We start from the raw sequence: 21,303 nt of genomic DNA on the forward strand, positions 1-21,303 counted from the left end.
AAGAACTTTGGAGGAGTTCTGCAGCCTTGAGAGCATCCAGTTAAGCCACCAGGTGACAGAGCAGGTCAACAAAGAAAGCTGCAGCTTTAACTTGCGAGGGGAAATGTATGAACCGGGTAGGAGCTCATTCTTCAGGATCATTAACAAACAGTCCTGCCAGGAGGGAGAGCGATGGACCAAATCATCTACCTGGAGCCCTTCAAGACCCACCAGAATTAGAAAGTGCTGCTGCCAGATGAAGGGAGGAGAGGAAAACATATGGAGCTACGTTAAACACAGGGCGTCTGCAAGTCTGACCTAGAGATTACATCATGGAGAAGAGAAGCAAGAAGTCTGTAGACCAAAGGGAAGGCAAACTCTCAGAGATGGCCAGCAGACGTGGAGAGGGGAGGGCTACTGGGGTCTTCAAAAGGGGCCAGAGGACCTTGAGAAAGTAGCAAAACAAAAAAAATTGGGGGTAGAAAAAAAATTAAACTCCTGCTTTGATTTTATTTGATCAGTCAATTTATGCTTTCAAATAAAAGGAAGACATATGCATTTCCAATAATGAATTCACGTTGTTGCTGGTTTGTGGTCTCTCTGCCAGGAGCCGGAGGCATCTGACAAATTTATTTGGCAGTCAAAATGTTGATATTGTACTAATCTTAGAAATCATACACAATCTTAGAGATCATAACCCAAATACACCTCCATCACATTTGACTGTTTTCAGTTGCTTATGCTTCCTCCTAAAGTTCTCTTTTCTTGTTTCTAATAAGAAAAACCCCATTGTTAGCTACCTCATGTTCTAGAGACCCTCATTCTTTTGGTTTTCTCCAAAACACATATTCTCTCTAAAACACATTCTCTCTCATTTTAAGCTTCCAATTGCTAACTAAAACACAACTGAATTGAATTTCACTGTACCAGTTCTGTATTTGATCTTGACAATTACTCTGATCTCCTGGAAATAATCAGTAACACAATCTAAAAACCAATTATTTTCAATTCATACAGAAATCAGTTTATGAAAAATCTAGTTTTAGTAACTCAATTCTGAAAAATAAAACTAAAACTAACTGAATTAAGCTCATTCAAACTGTCCCACTTTCCACCCCTAGAAAGTTTTAGTATCTATTAATAAGCTGCCATGTTATACAGGGAAAATACTTAATTAATAGGTGGATGAACTTATTAATCATACAGACTGAATCATTTTCAGACACAGAATTGAAATTCTACCTTTAAATTTGATACATTAAAAAGTAATTTATGAGCAACTGCTAATTGCTATGGGTTTCTTTTTAGGGTAATAAAAATATTGAATGAGACAATGAGATGGCTATACAACCTTGTGAATAAACTGAAAGCACTGACTCACACACTTTAAAAGGATGTGTTTTATAGCATATAAATTATCTCCGTTAAAAAAATCCTCTTCAACTAGAATAATTATTCAATATACAAGTTATTAATCTCTCCTCCAAACAAAATAAGTAAATAAATCTTGCATAAAACTCAAGCATATTGCAACATGAAATTACAAGTTCAGACGACATGTAATTTGGTAAAATAATAAGTCTTCAATTTCAAGAGAAGTTTACATATTTTTAAGCACTGGAGTGTCAAGAAACATGAGAGGAATAAATCACTCACAAGTAGGAGTTAATATCTGATTTTCTGAGTGATTAATTTCCATCATATTGTCTTTAAAAGCATTAAAAAATGTATAATCCATGTGGAGAAATCTGTGCTTTTAAAATAATCTCTCATTCCTTAAAGTAAGATAAATGTATTAAACCTTCTTATTTGCTACCTTGCTTTATTAGGTTTATTTCAAACACACAAAATTATACATACTTACTTAGAACTCTGGGGGACATACATTCATTGGACAGATCAACCAAGCGTCTTAAGTTTTATGCCTGAACAGCACAAGTAGCAGCAAGTTCTACTTTTCAAATCCACAAGAGAAGGGAACCACAGAACAAACAGGCAAATCTCAGCCGGGAGGGAAGCTAGGGATGGGGTGATCCGACTTCCCACTTTTGCCCATGAAGAGGCTAAGGTTCAGACAGGTGGGGAGTTGCCCAGAGTCTCATGGCTAATTGGTGGCAGTTCTGGGACCATCCCTAATGTCCAATCCACTGACCTTCCCACTGCGTAATCTGGGCGCCCAAGGTTACTAAGTGAATCCGAATATCTAGGGAATGTCCTGCAGGGCCTGCTGCGGGCTTTCTGCCTTTAACTGTGCACCAAAGGAGAGAGAGCCCAGGAGAGAAGCAGGCAAGGGGGTTACCTGGGGTCTTTGACACCCTGCCCCTGCCACTGGCAAAATACAGTCATGGAACCATTTCAACCTGTGGCGGCTCACAGCAACTAACATTCCGAAGGTGCCACCTGCTAGAAAAGGGGCCCCTGCAGCCTAGGCTCAAGTGTAAAGAGGTCAGAAGGTCTAGTGGCATTCCCACCTCCCACTCAGATTGGTTCCTTTCTTTTTTCCTAAAAAGAAAGAAAGAATAATCCTCATAATCCTTATATAAAAGAAATGTACCTTTTGGATTTATTGCTGGTTCTTGGTCTGTACTCATGCGATTCATCCTCAATGCCATTTTGCCTTTTATACCAGTCAAATAATGTACGTAGAATGGAAGGCAGGCAGTATTCAGAAAGGGAGCTCATTGAACTGATGACCTACAGAGAAAAGCAGGTGATTAAAAAAACTTGCATGGCACTGCCAATTACTGAGAAAGTTTTTATTTCACAAATAACTCCAAACCATAGGCACTACAAAATATTCTTATTCATCACACTCCTCTCCTTAATAATCTTTTTAGTACATGCATTCCCAAGAACCCAAGTTTCTTACTGTTGACAGATGCTCTTCACACAATAGTAATTTTGTGGCTTAAGAAAGTTAATTACTTTGACTCCCTTTCATTCTAGAAATCAGATGTTAATTGCATGGACCGCAAAGAAATTATTTTCACATACCACCTAAGAAGTACAGTGCCTTGTACTTCTTAGATCCTCAAAAATGCTTGTTATACAAATAAATACATTAATTAATATAATTATACTAATGGCTTAGGTGAAATAAACAAGTTTACCCCCCAAATAACCTAAGTTGTAATACAACTTGGAGAAGGAAATGGCAACCCACTCCAATATTCTTGCCTAGACAATCCCAGGGACGGGGGAGCCTGGTAGGCTGCCGTCTATGGGGTCGCACAGAGTCGGACACGACTGAAGCGACTTAGCAGCAGCAGCAGCAGCAGCAATACAATACCTGGTTTTCTGCCAGTAATCAATCATATACAATGTGAAGTATGCCTCAAATTAGACTCAATAAGTGAGTAGCAATAACTTACCCTGTGTTAAAGGCAAACATCTCCCCTCTTCTTCAAAAAACAAACATGCTTTTGATAGATGAGTTATTTTACTTTCCTTATTTTGGAAAGATTCCTGATCTTTTACTATCATCCCCAAAGTGAGACTCAATCCATATCTCATATGCAAAAATGATATCAAAATGGATCGTAGATCTGAGTATTACATCTAAAACTATAAAACTTCTGAAGAAAATATAGGAGAAAATCCTTGCCACTTTAAGGTAGGCAAGGATTTCTTAGGGACCAAACCAAAAGCAGAGTTCATGAGAATTCGACCTACTGAAAATCACCAAAATCAAAAATTTATGCTTTTAGAGGGATATTGTTAAGTGATGAAAGGACTAGCCATAGACTGGGAGAAATTATTTGCAAAACATCTCTCTGATGAAGACCTTATAACTGGAACATGTCAAACTACAATGAGTTAGGTATTAACTACTTAATTAACAAACAGTACAGGCAAATCATAAAGCCTAGTGCTGATGAGACAGTGATAAGACGAACATGTTCATACACTACAGATAGACGAAAAAACTGGCATAACATCTGGAAGGTAATTTGGAAATACTTATCAAGAACCTAATAAAAGCATCCTTAATAAATCTACTCTTAGGCACTTCTCTCAAGAACATAATTAGAGATGAGTAAAAATGTTTATGACAGCCTTACTTAAAACAAAAAAAATGGAAACAAATGTCCAACTATACGTGTAAATACCTTAATCCAATGTAGAATTTGATGTAGACTCTCTATGAAACCATTAACAATCTTGCTTCAAAAACACTTCATGTTGTAAAATGTTCAGGATATGTTAAGTGAAAAAAGAGTAAAAGAACCTATATAAGTATAGGGCTTCCCTGGTGGCTCAAACAGTAAAGAATCCACCTGCCAATGCAGGAGACCTGGGCTTGATCCCTGGGTGGGAAGATCCCCTGGAAAAGTAAGTGGTGACACACTCCAGTATTCTTGCTGGGAAATTCAATGGACAGAGGAGCCTAGTGGGCTACAGTATATGGGGTCACAGAAGTCAGACATGACTGAGCAACTAACACTTGCACTTTTCTTTCATTGTATAAATATGCAGGCATAGAACATAAGACCAGGAGGAAATATACTAACATATTAAGAGTGCATATTAAAATCAGGAGTTCTCAGGAGAGAGATCACTGGAGATAGAGGATGGATGGGAGTTTAAGAGAAATGAAGGTAGGATTTTACCTGGACCTTTTAAAAAAAAGGGTAGAAATTTAAAATGATAGTCAAAAAAGAAACTAAGTAAGGAGCCTAAGCAGGAAATCCTATGGTTGGGAAGGTGCAAAATAGTTGTTTGTTGATAATGATTATACAATTAATGAAGGTTTTGAAGGAACTGAAAGAAGAAAATATCTGACTGGTATAGGGATTCTGGCACACCAGAGTGAAGGGAAACAAAGTTGATGATTTTAAGTTGGAACTAAATCAAAAAAGGTACTTGAAAGTGAAAGTGAAGTCGCTCAGTCATGTCCAACTCTTTTGTGACCCCATGGACTGTAGCCCACCAGGCTCCTCTGTCCACGGGATTTTCCAGGCAAGAATACTGGAGTGGGTTGCCATTTCCTTCTCCAGGAGACCTTCCCGACCCAGGGATTGAACCCGGGTCTCCCGCATTGTAGGCAGACACTTTACCGTCTGAGCTACCAGGGAAGTCCAAAAAAGGTATTTAATGCCAGTCTAAAAAATTTCCGTTTTCTTCTCTAGAAAATGAGAAGCTCTGAAAAGTTGCTAAGTAGAATACTCAGCTCATAAAAACAGTGTTTGGGGAGGTTTAATCTAGCAGTGGCATGCAGGCTGGACCAAAGGCGGTTAAGAGAACACACACACACACACACACACACACACACACACAGACACACACACACACACACACACACAGACACAGACACACACACACTTGAATAGAATAAGGATAATCCTGCAACAGCCCCAGGCACACAGTGCTCAGGGCCTGAGCTGGGGAGGTGGCAGCAGAAATGGAAAACCTTAGTTAACCTAAAATATTTCTGTAGTTAAGCAGGCGAGACTTAACTTCTTTTATAAAGCAGGCAACTGGAGCAATGGAAGATCAATGCTTCATGTCACCAAGACTTTCCACTGTCACCTTTAAAGCAAGCCCTAAGACTGAACAAGGCAATGATGCTGTATTCCTCAGACCCTATTTCTTGACAGCTTATTTCATGCTCTCTCTCTTATATTGTATGTATATAATTCAACATTGTATATTATCTTTAGTTATGGGTTAATATAATAATATTAAAAAAAATAGGCTATTGCTTTCAGCTTGCCTGGTGAACCTAGTCACTCTTACAGGTTTTTGTAATTTTAAAATATCTAGTTTTTTTTGTTTTTGTTTTTTTTTTAAAGAGCTACCCGCTACCCCCACCCTCCAATACTGTAACATTCACAGTCATAACAAATTTCCCTGCTCTTCCTGTGGATAAAACAGCAGAAAATTTTTGGAGGAAAGCCAACTACAGTGTGTCAAGGGTTTCATTTACTTGTTTTCTCTAAAGTTACCCAAGCATCAGAAGGATATTTTCCTCAAGTCACCATCATCTAAAATATTTTGAATTGGTAAACGAATTGGCTTCCCTAGTGGCTCAGTGGTCAAGAATCTGCCTACAATGCAGGAGACCAGGGTTTGATATCTGGGTTGGGAAGATCCCCTGGAGAAGGAAATGGCAACCCATTCCAGTATTCTTGCCTGGAAAATCCCATGGACAGAGAAGCCTGGTGGGCTACAGTCCATGGGGTCACAAAAGAGCTGGACACGACTTAGCGACTAAACGACAACAAAACGGAGGGGGTTCCTCCCACAGCGGTAAAGGGTTCAGAATTCAGGGTCCCTGACCATGGGTTAATTCCATCTTAATTACTGAATCTGTAATAAAAGTTTAAAGTAGCTACCATTATATTTCAATAATTTAAGAATACTTGTGCAAATCTGGATAAGATGCTAAGGAGACATGATAACTAAATGGAATGTGGCATCCTCAACGGTAACCTGGAACAGAAGACACACATTAGGGAAAAACAGATGAAATACAGAGTTTAGTCCATAATATTGTACTGATGTTGGGTTTCTTAGTTGTGACAAATATACCTTGATAATATAAGAGGTTAATAGCAAAAACTGGGTGTGGGGTATATGACAAGCGTCTGTACTACCTTTGCAACTTTTCTATAAACCCAAAACTACTCTAAAATTAAACACTGATTTAAAAAAACATTGGGTGGGATATGTACAAGCTCCTTTACTTACTTCAGACCCATCAAGGTGCTAGAAACCTGTGTCTGACTCTTAAATCTCTCCAGGTAGAGCATTCAGCTACTTCACTTAGGTGTAACACACAATCCTCTGGAGAAGGGAATGGCTAACCACTCCAGTATTCTTGCCTGGAGAATCCCATGAATAGAGGAGCCTGGCGGGCTACAGTCCATGGGGTCACAGAGTCAGACACAACTGAGCGACTAACACTTTCATATTCCCCTTAGAGAATGTCAATACTGTTCTTCAAACCCCGGCTGTAATAATTTTTTCTATGCCTGAAAAAGCCTTCCTAAAGCCATTCTTGGTATTGTATCTGTTGAGCATACTTTCCATGGCAAGTACACTGAGATCATCTTAGAAGAGATGAAAGGTCAGCATGGGGTGGCTGTGTGTGTTTTTTCCATCTCTCTGTTACTGCCCTTTTGAGTTCAGGCTGTCAGGAAGGAAGGGTGGAATTCGCAAAGACCTGGCCCTCAAAGCTCAGGAAGGGAGTAAGGTCTAGCTGGCTTCTTGGTTGCTCAGCTCCTTCATTTACTGGAAGCCGAGCCAATGGTGAGATGAATTCTAGCTCTGTGTCGCTGTGAAAGGGGAGGAACATTTACAAAGATGTTCTTGTTGCGTTTAAATGATCATATTCTTCCATCACAGATGAGCTAGGTACTGGGCAGCTTGAGGACCTGAAGTGCACAGAATCACAGAACTATTTCATACTGGTGTTTTCTTTTGGGGGTGGGGGGGATAGAGGGGAATACTAAATGTACTTTGCAAATGTTTTCTTAATGTTTACTTTGGCATTTTATATATAAATAGGCTAAAAGAGACTGTCCATTATGCTGTAGCTATGACATTAATTTTTCATAAGCATTTTATTATACTTGCTGAATGCAAAGAAGGAAACTTCAGACATAAATGTATGAATAATTACTCAGTGGAGTCATTCTGTATTTTACAGTTATAAGGCTGACTACTCATGAGTGGTGCATTTAATAAATAATTTTAAAGTAACTTCATTGATGGTTTAATTTCTCAAACTAGTTCAGGTGGCCAAGTGTCTGGGGGGTAGGGTTCTCTCTATGTGATACCACAAAATATTGATCTATGAAAGCAGTTCAGATGCAATTTCTTTTTACTGGATCACATTTCCTACTATTGCTAGATTAAAGTATTTCAATGAGTGATGACAGACACCAAATGCTTAAGAATAATTTATTATAAAACTTAAAAGTGTAAAAATCTATTTGTTAAATATGTTTTCTTGCAAATTAGGAAAAGATCTCCATTATTTAATTTTAACACCTTTGTCCACTTTCTGGTCCACTTCCACTGGAGAATAATTTAAGAAACACCGAATAACACTAATGTGAATCCAAAGCCAGCCAATTTGTTTTTACTCTCACTTGCTTATATATTTTACTTTTCACTTATACATTTAAAATAAGATTTTCACTGAACTGCAGCATGAGACTCAATGTTGAAGCACTAGAATTTCATCTGCCTTCTTCTGCAGGAAAATCATTGTTACCCAAGATGGTAAGAAGTTATTTAGTTCTATTATAGATTTGTAAGAGATTTATGTTACCATGTGTTTCCTGGCCATAGACGGCATTTTTAACGTTAAGGAACTAAATGCCACAAAAGGACATAAACATATACCATCTAGAAGAAAATCCCAAGAGCAGTTAATGAGAATGTTTGAGCAACTTACTTGGAACATATAGAGGTGACACCAGTAGAGAACAGGTCACAATGAACTGTAAACAGCTGCAACTACTCAAAGTAGCCTATCTGAAGACTGATCTTCACGGGCTGAATTTTCATAATTTCATTAGTGTACTGGAAGATCACACGGTTTTGGATTCAGGTTACAGCTCTGCCCTTTATAGGCTACAATGAGCTTGGCCATGTTGCCATTTCTTTGAAGCACTAAATGGGATTTAATTCTTCTCTACTGGGCTTTTATGGAGACTAAAGGAGACACTATAAAGTGTGGGGCTCACAACAGACCTTCAAACATGCCTATTTCATTTTTCCCCTCTTCCATTTCCAAATATTGAAACTGAAGCTCAGACATAAAATATTTTGATTTTGATAAGATCATAGGCTAAATTAATGACTGAAGTTGATGACAGATTTAATCAGAGCGGATAAATATTGCTTTTAGGTATAGACTCGGCCCTCTGGATCCACAGATTCCACCAACCACAGTTCAAAAATATTTGGAAAAAAATTCCTTAAGTTCCAAAAAGCAAAACTTCAATTTGTCACTCTCTGGCAATGATATGAATCCTATTTATAACTATTTATGTATCATTTACATTGTAATACATAAGTAATCTAGAGATGATTTAAAGTATACAGGAGGATGTGTGTAGGTTATATGCAAATGCTATGCCAGTTTACATAAGAAACTTGAGTATCTGCAGATTTTGCAGATTCTGGCATTCGGGTAGGCCGGAGGCCCTGTTATCAATGCCCCGTGGGCACCCAGGACAATCACAGTGGGGGAAGAACAAAGACCCACCTATCTCATACTCAAGCACAAACAATCAAGGTGTCCATTGGGACCTTTTGTTAGCTTGCATTCCTGAACTAAGCCAACTTTTCTGGCCCCCAGCAGATGTGAACACAGCCCCTCCCAGACGGTTACTGGAGATGCCTCTGAGCAACGCGTGTCCTACATCAGCTCCGAACAAGAAAAGCAGCAACTCCAGCTCCCTGAGTTCACTGTTGGCACAGCTCACTCTAAAGTGAATGGGAATAGGACCCTGAGATAGTAACTGTTCTGGAACCAGAAACAATCTGTTGAAAAAACCAATTATCAGAAGTCATGAATGATTCTCAGAAACCTCAGCCATCCTGAAAAAGGGTGTTGAGCCCAAATGTAAATGAAGAACGAATACACACACAAATAAATGAGTAAACCCAACAAAAACGAGCACGGAGATACGGAGAGCAGAGAAGTGGTCACCCCAGGGAAGAGGTGGTGGACAGGAGAAAGGGTACATGGGGTCACCTTTATGATGACAGATGGAAGCTAAACTTTGAGTGCACTGCAGTGCATACTGATATCAAGTTATAATCCTGTACACAGGAAACAATTTGTAAAAAAAAAAAAAGGACATACACCTGGTAGAAAGCCTTAAGCTCTTGTATTACATGTGGCAGAAGAGGGTCCTATAGATACACACAGCCCTCATTTGATTCTGCTCTCCCCTCTCTGACCCACGCAAGTCCGGTCCCTCTTCTGGCCAACTGCTTCATCAGCCCACCGTGTACTGCCGATGCTTACTCTTCCTGCTTCACTTTATTCCTGAAACCTGATTTCTGCTCTCACCACAGTCCTGTAACACACGCAACTCTTCTTTTTAGCATCCTTTGCTGTTGTTCAGTCACTCAGTCGTGTCTGATTCTTTGCAATCCCGTGAACGGCAGCACACCTGGCTTTCCTGTCCTTCATCGTCTCCCTGAGTTTGCTCAAACTCATGTCCATTGATTCAGGGATGCCATCCAACCACCTTACCCTCTAAAATCCTTCAATCAGTTCAGTTGCTTAGTCATGTCTAACTCTTTGTGACCCCGTGGACTGCAGCACACTAGGCTTCCCTGTCCATCACCAACTCCCTGAGCTTGCTCACACTCATGTCCATCGAGTTGGGGATGCCATCCAACCATCTCATCCTCTGTCTCATCCTCTAGAATCCTTAGCTGCTCCCTTACCTGAGTTCCACTGCACTTGAACCATACCTTCTATTCACATTGTAGTGCTACTTGTTCAGGTATCTGTCTTCCTCCTAGAATTGAGAATTCCTGGAGGGTAGAAACTCCCTTGCTGCTCTGTAAACTCAGCACCTTGCACAGACCCTGGCATGCTTTGGGCACTCGATGTTTGTTAAATAGAATGGAAATGACTCCAAATCATCATTGAAAACTACAGGAACTTTTTGTTTCTCCTTTTCTTAATCAATATTCATTCTTCTTATATAATGTTGCTTATAATCATCCTTTCTTTCTGCTTCTCTGCCTCCGTTTTAGTTACAGCCCTTTTTGCCTCAAATCATTATCAATGCTCCAACTCCCAAAATGCCTCCAAACTTGAAGGATCTCTCTAGTCATGGACACTGTTCCCACAGGCTTTAACATCAAGTCTCCACTTTGATCTTTCAGCTACTGACATGTAGATGGTGAGGTCCTTCCAACTGGCATCAAGGTCTTCCCCAGTCAGATTCCTTCCTATCTTGAATGCAGGGACCACATCTTACATCTCTGTCTCACACAGGGTTTTGTGTGTATGTGTGTACATGTACACACACACACACACACACACACACACACACACACTCAATAAATGTTTGCTAAAATAAAGAACTTTATTACCAGGACAGTTTTTCATTTATTTTCAAGTGCTGAGTAATTTACATATTTAAAATAAGTTAGTGGCAGTATGTGTTTTCAGAATGCTGTTGGAAATCTTGTGTGTCTTTATTAATTCTCATTCACATAGGAGTTTTTCATCAGCAGGAACTGGGAACCCTCCAGTTCCTTCGATGGAAGGAAGGAACCCACCAGGCTCCTTCAATGGAGTCTGTAGCACCAAGGAGGCGTCCCTAGCATGTTCTTCTTCCATAGATGGACATCTGTGTGAATTTAGATTAACATCCTTCTGCCTGGAATTGAAGTAAGGGGAATTACAGAATTTGGACCTTTGATATCAAAATGCTAAGGGAGCTTGATACAATCATGGCCTTGCCATAGAACCACAATTCTTATAATTTGCTGGTAAAACAGTACCAGCACTTTCAAAGGTGATTTGGCTGACATTTTTTTTTTTTTTCCCCCACTGAACCCACAGGGGAACCAACTCCAGTCAAGTTTCCTTCTGGCCTGGGAGTTGTGCTATCTCTTTCAAATGAGACAGATTTTGTGGGTTGGTTCTCAGAGGATAATCTTATGTGCCTTATTTGAAAGTTCTCAGTGACTATCTCACTATAGGTTCACTCCAGAAATGTCTTTAATACAGAGAGATGTGTTACAGGTTTCCTAGGTGGTGCTAGTGGTAAAGAATCCTCCTAACAAGGCAGGAAATGCAGGAGACGTGGGTTTGATCCCTGGAGAATAAAATGGTAACCCACTCTAGTATTCTTGCCTGGAGAATCCCACAGACAGAGGATCCTGGTGGGCTACGGTCCATAGGGTCACGAAGAGTTGGACATGACTGAGCACACATTTTCATCTATTTATCTGTGTTACAAGCATGGTTCTCGAGTGTCAATGTGTGTGGCGGTCACCTGGGGGTCTCCTTAAGCTGTAGAGTCTGCCTCAGTGTATGTATGCGGCCAGGGCAGAGAATCTGCGTTGCAACATTTTGAGTAGCAGGGTTATAAGTGTTATAGCTAATTAAGCAGCAAAGTTGGGATTTAAACCCGGGTCCATCTAATTCCAAAGTCTATCTCTTTCCCACAATGCTGAAATGCAGAAATAGAGTGCTGAATAATAAATGAGAAATTGTGTTTAAGCCAAATTATTGGGAATAACTACTATATGGAATGTTAGAATGCAAAAGTATTCTTCTCCAGGAGAAAAAAAAGAAAGAAGTACATTAAGCTGGAGGGGGGGAAAGCACAATTTTTTGAGGAACACAGAATGATAATCTAAGAGGATAGAGACAAAGAAGATAAAATAGAGTGAAAAATTGTGGAAGACAGATAATATTCACATTCTTAAAGAGAACAGAAAGAGCCACACTTGCTATGACTATAATCCCCAAGGGATGACCCCACTCACTCACTCCAGGTCCCTGACCGCCCAAGGAGAAGCAGGTGACAGCAACTAGGGATAATGTGAGATGAGAGGAAGCTCCATGACCCAGAGAGACGAAGCCCACGCTCCACTCCACCAGCGTTCCAGGAAATAGCCAGTTCTGCCAGCGACAGAGTGCAAAGCCAGGGCCACGCCAGCCTTCCAAGACTGGCTATGAGTGCAGACTTGTGAGATCTCACTCAAGGAACAGCTTGTAAAATAGAAAATGGGGGATTCTGTCTCAATAGTCAGTCCTTACATTTTTGGGTCGAACACATCTGGACCTTAACAGCCAAAGAATTTTTCTCTAGACGCCACATTAAAGGCAATTTCAAAGCTACAGAAAGTGTACTCTGCATGTGTTGTCCATAAGACAATATAAAACCCCCACTGTATTAGACCAGCCCACTGAGCATCCAGCAGGACTTTGTCTCCTCCACTGGCACCAAGCGAGGTTTTTAAAGAACATGCTGTCTTCTTCGTCATTAACTACAGAAGTTTAGGAAACACCACACACACATCTCCAGCCTCCTCTGATACCATTATTCACTGTTCTAAACAGACATAAAGCCCTCCTGAAGTGACTCAACCAGAATATGTAAGATCCTCGTTTCCTATGTTTATCATCTATGTTTAGAGCCAGAAGTCCTTTAACCAGTCCTGATCTATTTTTCAAAGGACCTGTTTTACTCATTTATCACTTTCTCTAATGAGACTCTAAGTTACCACACTTGTTTGTATTACTGTTTAGGTGGTTTCTCTCTCACAGGATTGTGAATTCTTGAAAGGCTAAAACTTGTCCTAAATTTCATCTCTCCAGAGCCTAGTGCCGTGTCAAGCACAACAGAATATTGGATGCAAACATACGTAAGCTCTAGTGCAGAGATCTGGTCATCAATGGTACCATTTATTCAGAAGAATCTCAAAAAGTTTTTGAATGGAAGTTGCTTCATCTTTTCTCAGTTCCTTTAATTCTTATACACAAAGATCCCACAAACAACCAATTGAGGACCTACTCATATTACTTCAGCACTTCAAACCAACAGGTATTTGTTGAATGGCTACTATAAGCTGTCACTATAAAAGCTGCAGGACTTAGCTCCTAGGTTCACACCCCTGCCTCCTCCTTGTGGAAGTTCATCTACACGCCATAGTGAGTCCTCAGCCCTTAGCTTTGTATATTTTGAAATAAGTAAAAACCAGAATATAATACATATTACATACTTGATCAAACTGGGGGTCTTCTCCACGTTGTAGAGATTTTGTCAATGGCTTTTCCTAGAAAGAAAAACATGTAAGAAAAATTACCAGAGGCTCTTATATATTTCAAAAGAAAGGCCATTATTGTTAAATTTTTTCTCATCTATTTCTTCCTTTATGGGAGACAGAGATGACAGTTTTCAAATAAGAAACTCTTCTTTACTATTCAAACCTTAAAGTATAGTGTTTGATCACCACCACCGGGATTTTTGCTATTCATCTTCACATATTTGATCAAGACATTCAAATCTGAAGTAGTAATTGGCCCTATGTATTTCAATGAAAATCACATGATACAAATTAGGGAATTTATTTGAAATTTTAGTACGTATCTCAGAACTTCACAGATAATAAAAAGTTGAAAGTGACACACCATTTCAGGTCCCAAGATTTAGAAACAAAATACATTAAGTCCCCTACATATGAATGAGTTCCATCCCAAGAGAGCGTTCATAAATTCAATAAAGTTAGCCTAGGTACCCAAATAACATAATCGGCTATACAGTACTGTACTATAATAGGTTTATAATACTTGTCACGCAAATAACATGTACATAAAAAACAAACAGAAAATAAAGGAAACATTTTAAATCTTACATAACCTTGAAAAGTACAGTATTACAGTACACCAGCTGGTGTACAAGGGCACGTTCACATCTTTGAAAGTTTGTATGTAGGGGACTTACCGTAGGCCTAACTATTGGTCCGGTGTTTAGGGACAGCCTACTAGTCATAGTTACTAGTGTAGGTGCTGAATTCTGAGCGTGATCTTTTGACTTGTAACGCATCCAAATCTCAGCAAGAATAATCTGGATAGTGACAAAGGTCCACACAAACAAATTTTCCTAACCGTGATGTCTTTGTTTACATTAGGAAGACTTCACTGACCTTTCAGGAGGGCATTTTATAACTATTTATCCTTAATGTTCTTTGACACAGATATGGAAGCTAACGCCGACCCAAATTTGGTTTAAGATTAGAAACCATGTAAAAAGTTATATATCAAAAATTAAAGCTTTACTTGAGCCAAGGTAGATGTTCTGGAAAGAGTCCGTTCACATTTTGCTGACCACAAAGACCCTTCCCTTGTCTCATTTCTCCAGTCTTCTTCGCCACATCCATGTGTATGTCTATACACGCCTAAGGCGGAGGTGTGCCCCACCCTCAGCCCCCAGGGTCTCTGTTCTTAAAAAGATGGGCTCAGTCTGGGTACACGAAGCTTAATCGAGAACGGTGTGAATTAACTGCTCTGTCTCATTTGCAAAATACACAGCTTCAAAATGCAGACTCATCATAAATGAAGAGACTGCTGTGTTCTTAAGGGCTAATAAACATTTTCTCTTCAGAGTATATTATCTTGAACACACAGGTGGAAGAGCAGATATCAAAATGAAACTGAGAACAAAGAAGAACAAATAAAGAGACAGAGTCAGTTGACCGTATGAGAGCACAAATTCAGCAAATAAATTGTGAAGCATTTCCTATGTTTTAATATCATCTGAAGCCCTTTGTAAAACAAAATACAAATATGAAACCAAAGAAGTGAAAACAGGTAGGGCCAGGTTCCATAGACATCTTTGGAACAAACCCTGTAGAAACATTTCTATTCCTTGTTTTATTTACTCATCACCCAACAGTAATGGAGGGCTCACAAGGTGTCACATGAGACTTAGGTGGGGGTGCTGACCAGCACAGTGTTCCTGCCAGGGGGGATAAGAAGCTGAAATGCTGAGTATTACCTAGACTCATTCACCAGTCAAATCTCAGCTACTGTCACTTCCTCAGGGAAGCCTTTCACTGAGTCCTCTCCTAAAACCTGCTCCACACCCCCACATGCCTGCAAAGCTCTGCGTATGTACCCTTTCATGGCACTTATTACCCTGTACAAATACACAACCAAGAGTGATCAGCTGATGGCCACCCCTAGTGACTATTCTAAGCTGCAGAAATGTAGGACCCTCTCTTTTTCCCAGCACTTAAAGTCACAGGGCAGGGCGTGGCTTGGCAATGGCTAGACAAATGCCAAATTAATCAATCATATCTCTAGGCTGAGGATGTCCAGTTTCTCCAACTAAGAGATCCTCTTACTGGCATGTGTCTGTTTTGTTGTAATAAACTTTTTAATATACTTTTCACTGTGGCAAAATACGTATGACACAAGATTGACCGTTTTAATGATTTTTAAGTGTACAATTCTGCAACAATAAGTGTTGTTCAATCTTCACCACTATTTTGAGGACCCCGTTAATGTCAGATATTTTTAAGAAATTCTCAACCACAAAAGACTTACACCCTAAACACAGAAGATATTAATTCTGTTAAGTTACTGCTATACTCCTAAGTCAAGTCCATCAGCCCAATACTTGAGTTCCATGCCCCAGTAAAACAACATATCTGTATACTGCGTTCTCCCGAACCGTTCTTACACAAATATGCTGTCTTAATCACAGTCTTTGAAGACTTAGTTTAAATGTCACTTCCAGGATTAAGCTATTCCCCACTTTCCCCAAGTAGAGTCATCTGTTGTCACATGGCACTTAGTTTGCATCTATTCTGGCCAGCATTTCCAGTGTTGTAACTTATCTGTCTCCCTACACTCCTAGTACAGAGCTGAAACTTTTCAGTAAGGTTTCTTAGATGAATATAGTCATCCCCAGGTGGTGCAGTGTTAAAACAATCTGCCTGGCAATGCAGGAGATGCAGGTTCAATCCCTGGGTCGGGAAGATCCCCTTGAGTAGGAAATGGCAACCTGCTCCAGTATTCTTACCTGGAAAATTCCATGGACAGAGGAGCCTGGAGGGCTACAGTCCATGGGGTTGCAAAGAGTCGGACATGACTGAACACACACACACACTTTGATTAGATGAATGTATCCCTATGCATTTGGAAAGATTGCTCTGGACACAGAGAATCAAGTTTACTTTTTAACATTTCCGAAGTTATCTTTGCATCAGCATAGATTTTATCAGTGTCAAGAGGTTAAAAAGTAGACCTGGGAAAGACAGCTTCATACTGGCTAAAAAGTACAGAGAAAAGGAAGAAAGAAAAAGAGAACAAAGGAAGGGAGAGGAGAATGAAAGCAAGAAGGGAAACAAACTTGCTCAAGCTCAGAAGAGTCATCTGAACACAGAGCAGTCCAATAGGCTCATGCCCACTTGAGAAAAGAGAACTGCAGAGGCATGGTTCTGCTTAAGATTCTCCCGCAGATCAGCACATGCCATCTAAGGTCTGTAAGAATCCAAGGTGTACACAGTCGAGACCAAGTAGTTCTCAAAGAGCAACAAATAAGCAGTAATTGGAGATTGTGCTTAGTTGCTCAGTTGTGTCCAGCTCTTTGCGACCCCATGGACTGTGGCCCACCAGGCTCCTCTTTCCATGGGGTTCTCCAGGCAAGAATACTGGAGTAGGTTGCCATTTCCTCCTCCAGGGGATCTTCCCAAACCAGGGATCGAACCCAGGTCTCCTGCATGGCAGGCAGAAAAACTAGATTAACACAGATTAAATAACAGGTACTTATAGAACAAGTAGAAACTGACCATGAAGGAGGAGGCTCAAAATAATGGACTCATTTGTTCAGTAAGAACAGTGTGCTTTGTATGCTTTTAAAAATTGTCTTTGTTCTGTATTTTGGTGCAAATTTACTTATTTACTAAAGGTTCATTAATTGAATTGAATTACACTTTTGTTTTTCAAAAATCATTCTAAAAAACTCAAAACTGTGGGGGTGACAAATTCCAGAAACTTCTTAGTGGTCCAAAGCTGGGAGACCTTAGCCTATAACTTGACCTTTCCCAGAAGCTCCAGCTCACTGGGTTGACAGTGAACAGAAGGGCTGAACAAACCCAAAACATCAAGAGACTCAGCACTGAACATGAGGGATTGCAGACAGGACAAAGAAAGCAAAATGGATGCTGTCCCTCCTGATGGAAGCAAATATTATGAAACAGTCTTGACCCAAACAAAACAAACAAAAATCCTGAATCTAACCAAGTCTTTAGATACATTTCCAATTTTTAGGAAACACAGGAGTTAGAGAAGGAGTAAGAGGAATATGTTACACTAAATCACAGGGACGCAATTGGCAAGATCCAGATGGAAAGAAACTTAAGTAAAGAAAGACACTACTTCAATAAAAAGTGCAAAGAGAAATGGAGGTGGAGTCTATTGATTTTTTTAAAAAGGCTATTGCACTATGTGGATTTGGTCTGGATTCTGATGCAAATAATCCTTTAAGAGAAAGTACGAGATTCATGAGACCATCAGTGATTTGAACACATTAGATATCTGATAATGTTATGGGATGATTTTTAACTTTTTAGGTGTTGCAATGGTCTTGTTCAAAAAAGAATCAATCTTTTAGAGATACACTTAGAGACTGAATGAAATGGTTTCTAGTGTTTCCTGCAAATACTTCTGGGGAGGGGTGCTGGGGGTGTAACAAATGGGCCATGAGTGGGTAACTGCTGAGATGATCACAGTGGTCATTACACAGTCTTCCCACTTTAGTCCATGTTTGAAATTTTCCATAAAAAAAACAAAAACTAAAAACAGGGTATCATGATGTATCACTTCGGTTATCATTAATTTTTTTTTTTCAATAATGTCTCACTTTCTAAGATGGAATAAGGCACTTAAAACTGGTTTCGACAGCACTTATCCAACCCTGTGTGTGTGCTGTATGTGCTCAGTCATGTCTGACTCTTTGCGACCCCACAGACTATGGCCCGCCAGGCTCCTCTGTCCACGGGATTGTCCAGGCAGGAATACTGGAGTGGGTTGCCATTTCTTTCTCCAGGGGATCTTCCCGACCCAGGGATCGAACCCTAGTCTTCTGTGTCTCCTGCACTGGTAGGCAGATTCTTTACCACTGAGCCATCTGGGAAGCAACTATTTATCTTTTCCCAATGGAGCTACAGAAGGAAACCCCCTTCATTTCTTCCCATTTCTAGGCAGGATCTGGGTGGCGAGCATCTCGCCTGCCATGTGAAAAAGCAAGCTGCCCTTCTCAGCCTACACGGTGGGCTTTTCTTCAAGTTTGCTTCCCTTGAATCAAAGAGCACTGCTGTCCCGACCCATCCAAGAGGATTTCGCCTGTCACGAAGAAACCAGTAGGGGTTTCGAGCACTTCCAAAGGGAAAGAGAAAGGTCTCTGTTTGTGCTTCTCACACCTCAGGATGTTCCAACCTCTCCCTCTCTTAAGAAAACACGAACTCTAAAAGCTCTCTGTGTCCATACCTGCCTAAAAAGGCCACTGACTTCTACCTCCATTTCCAAACAGTTTCAGTGCACGCTAACTACATTTTCATTTTACAGTCTTTCCACACTGGACCTCTCTGTAATCTGAAAGCAAGAGAAAAGATGGCAATAGCAGTGACGTAGACATGGCAGTGAGACAAGTCTAGAGTCTCCTTTACCAAAAGGTGGTTTATTTCGGGGATACAAGGGGCTTATTTAGTAAATAACTTTATACTTCTGAACTTTTAGTGGCCCCCCAAAATCCCCAATGTGCCCCACATAGGTAGGACTTTGCTAATTTCAAATGTTACCAATTATTACTAATCTTAAGAGATATTTCAATAAACATGCCACTCAGCATGCCACTGGAGTTAATATGAACGTATTAAATTTGTTAAATATGTCACCAACCTTGCTTATGAGATGCTATTTTAATGTCTTTTAATTATCATGTAACAGTTCAGTGCATGGACTGTGGGTTGTGAGAGATTTGACTTTGACTCCGAGGTCCCTCAGTGGATCTCACTTAACTTCTCTAAGCTTCAGTTAACTTTTAGGTAATGTAAGGATACATGATGCCAACCTACCTCACAGAAATGCAAGATGAATGACACAGAGTACTCAATAATTGAGAGTTATTACTATTATTGAAATTCCTTTCAATACCATTATTACTAGAACTAGACAAAATTAAGATGTGTAACCTCTTTCATAATGTGCAGGAGCTGAAACTAAGTTCCACCTCTTTTCCTGGGGCAACACCCACCCCACTAACATTAATTAAACCTTTAATTTTAGCTTCCTGGAAGCTTCCAAGTATAACTAGAAAGCTGCATCACAAAAAGGAGAAAAGAAACATTTTAAAGGGTAATTATCCCTTTCTCTTAAAAAAAATATAACATTGTTACAACTTTAATTCTCATTATGTAATTTAGAGGAACCCTTTTAATGGTAGGATGCTAAAAAAACAACCAAATTTTTAAAAAAGAACAACAAACACCAAACTTCTCCAGTCTTGAAGCTGTAGTATGTTTGTATAACAACACATTTATGCATCACTGACTTAGGATTTTGATGTCATCATCAGTGAGATTTTATAATACATATGTGTATTCTTCCCTGATAGCTCAGTAGGTAAAGAATCCGCTTGCAATGCAGAAGACCCCAGTTCGATTTCTGGGTCAGGAAGATCTGAGGAGAAGGGATAGGTTACCCACTTCAGTATTCTTGGGCTTCCCTTGTGGCTCAGCTGGTAAAGAATTCGCCCACAAATGCAAGAGACCTGGGTTCGATCCCTGGGTTGGGAAGATCCCCTTGAGAAGGGAAAGGCTACCCATTCCAGTATTCTGGCCTGGAGAATTCCAAAGGGGTCACAAAGAGTCGGACACAACTGAGCAACTTTCATTTTCACCAGTGACAGACTTTATTTTTGGGCTCCAAAATCACTGCAGATAGTGACTACAGCCATGAAATTAAAAGATGCTTGCTCTTTGGAAGAAAAGTCACAACCAACCTAGATAGCATATTAAAAAGCAGAGACTACTTTTCCAACAAAGGTCCATCTAGTCAGAGCTATGGTTTTTCCAGTAGTCATGTATGGATGTGAGAGTTGGACTATAAAGAAAGCTGAATGCCAAAGAGTTGATGGTTTTGAATGGTGGTGTTGGAGAAGACTCTCGAGAGTCCCTTGGACAGCAAGGAGATCCAACCAGTCCGTCCTAAAGGAAATTGGTCCTGAAAGTATTCATTGGAAGAACTGATGCTGAAGCTGAAACACTAATTCTTTTGCCACCTGATGTGAAGAACTGACTCACTGGAAAAGATCCTGATGCTGGGAAAGATTGAAGACAAGAGAAGGGGACAACAGAGGATGAGATGGTTGGATGGCATCACCGACTCAATGGATATGAGTTTGAGTAAACTCCAGGAGTTGGTGATGGACAGGGAGGCCTGGCGTGCTGCAGTCCATGGGGTCGAAAAGAATCAGACATGACTGAGCGACTGAACTGAACTGACTGAAGTAGTTAACAGAAAATTTTCAGAGCTGAACTTCTGCAGCTGGGATTTCTTTCCTTTACAAGAACACGGGATGGGGGGGCAGTAATGAGCAGTGAGCTGGCCCCTTCGGAGCAGAGAATGCTGCTCAAGCATTTCATCTAGAACCACCACCTGCAGCGGCAGGCACTCTCCTCAGGCTGAACCAAAGAAAACAGGGTTCAAAACATCCTCATCTCTGACACGCTTTTTGTTTCCATTAGATATTATTTGTGCCAACTTTGACCCAACCTTGGAAACATACCTAAGGCACAAGCCCAAGAAGCTCCAGTTCAGAA

At 40.2% G+C, this 21,303-nt stretch overlaps 1 protein-coding gene across 1 annotated transcript in view; it reads right to left on the reverse strand.

Moving 5' to 3' along the window:
• Window positions 1-21,303, reverse strand: part of FRY (FRY microtubule binding protein) — a 250,254-nt gene that overhangs the window by 155,313 nt on the left and 73,638 nt on the right. Inside the window, exons 3-4 of the mRNA XM_061434828.1 lie at window positions 13,699-13,752; window positions 2,534-2,673 (exon numbers count right to left, since the gene is read on the reverse strand). Of these exons, the coding sequence (XP_061290812.1) occupies window positions 2,534-2,673; window positions 13,699-13,752 (194 nt within the window). The remainder of the gene's footprint in view (window positions 1-2,533; window positions 2,674-13,698; window positions 13,753-21,303) is intronic.

This window comes from Bos javanicus, chromosome 12 (assembly GCF_032452875.1).
Source record: "Bos javanicus breed banteng chromosome 12, ARS-OSU_banteng_1.0, whole genome shotgun sequence".
In the NCBI taxonomy this organism is placed as follows: Eukaryota; Metazoa; Chordata; class Mammalia; order Artiodactyla; family Bovidae; genus Bos; species Bos javanicus.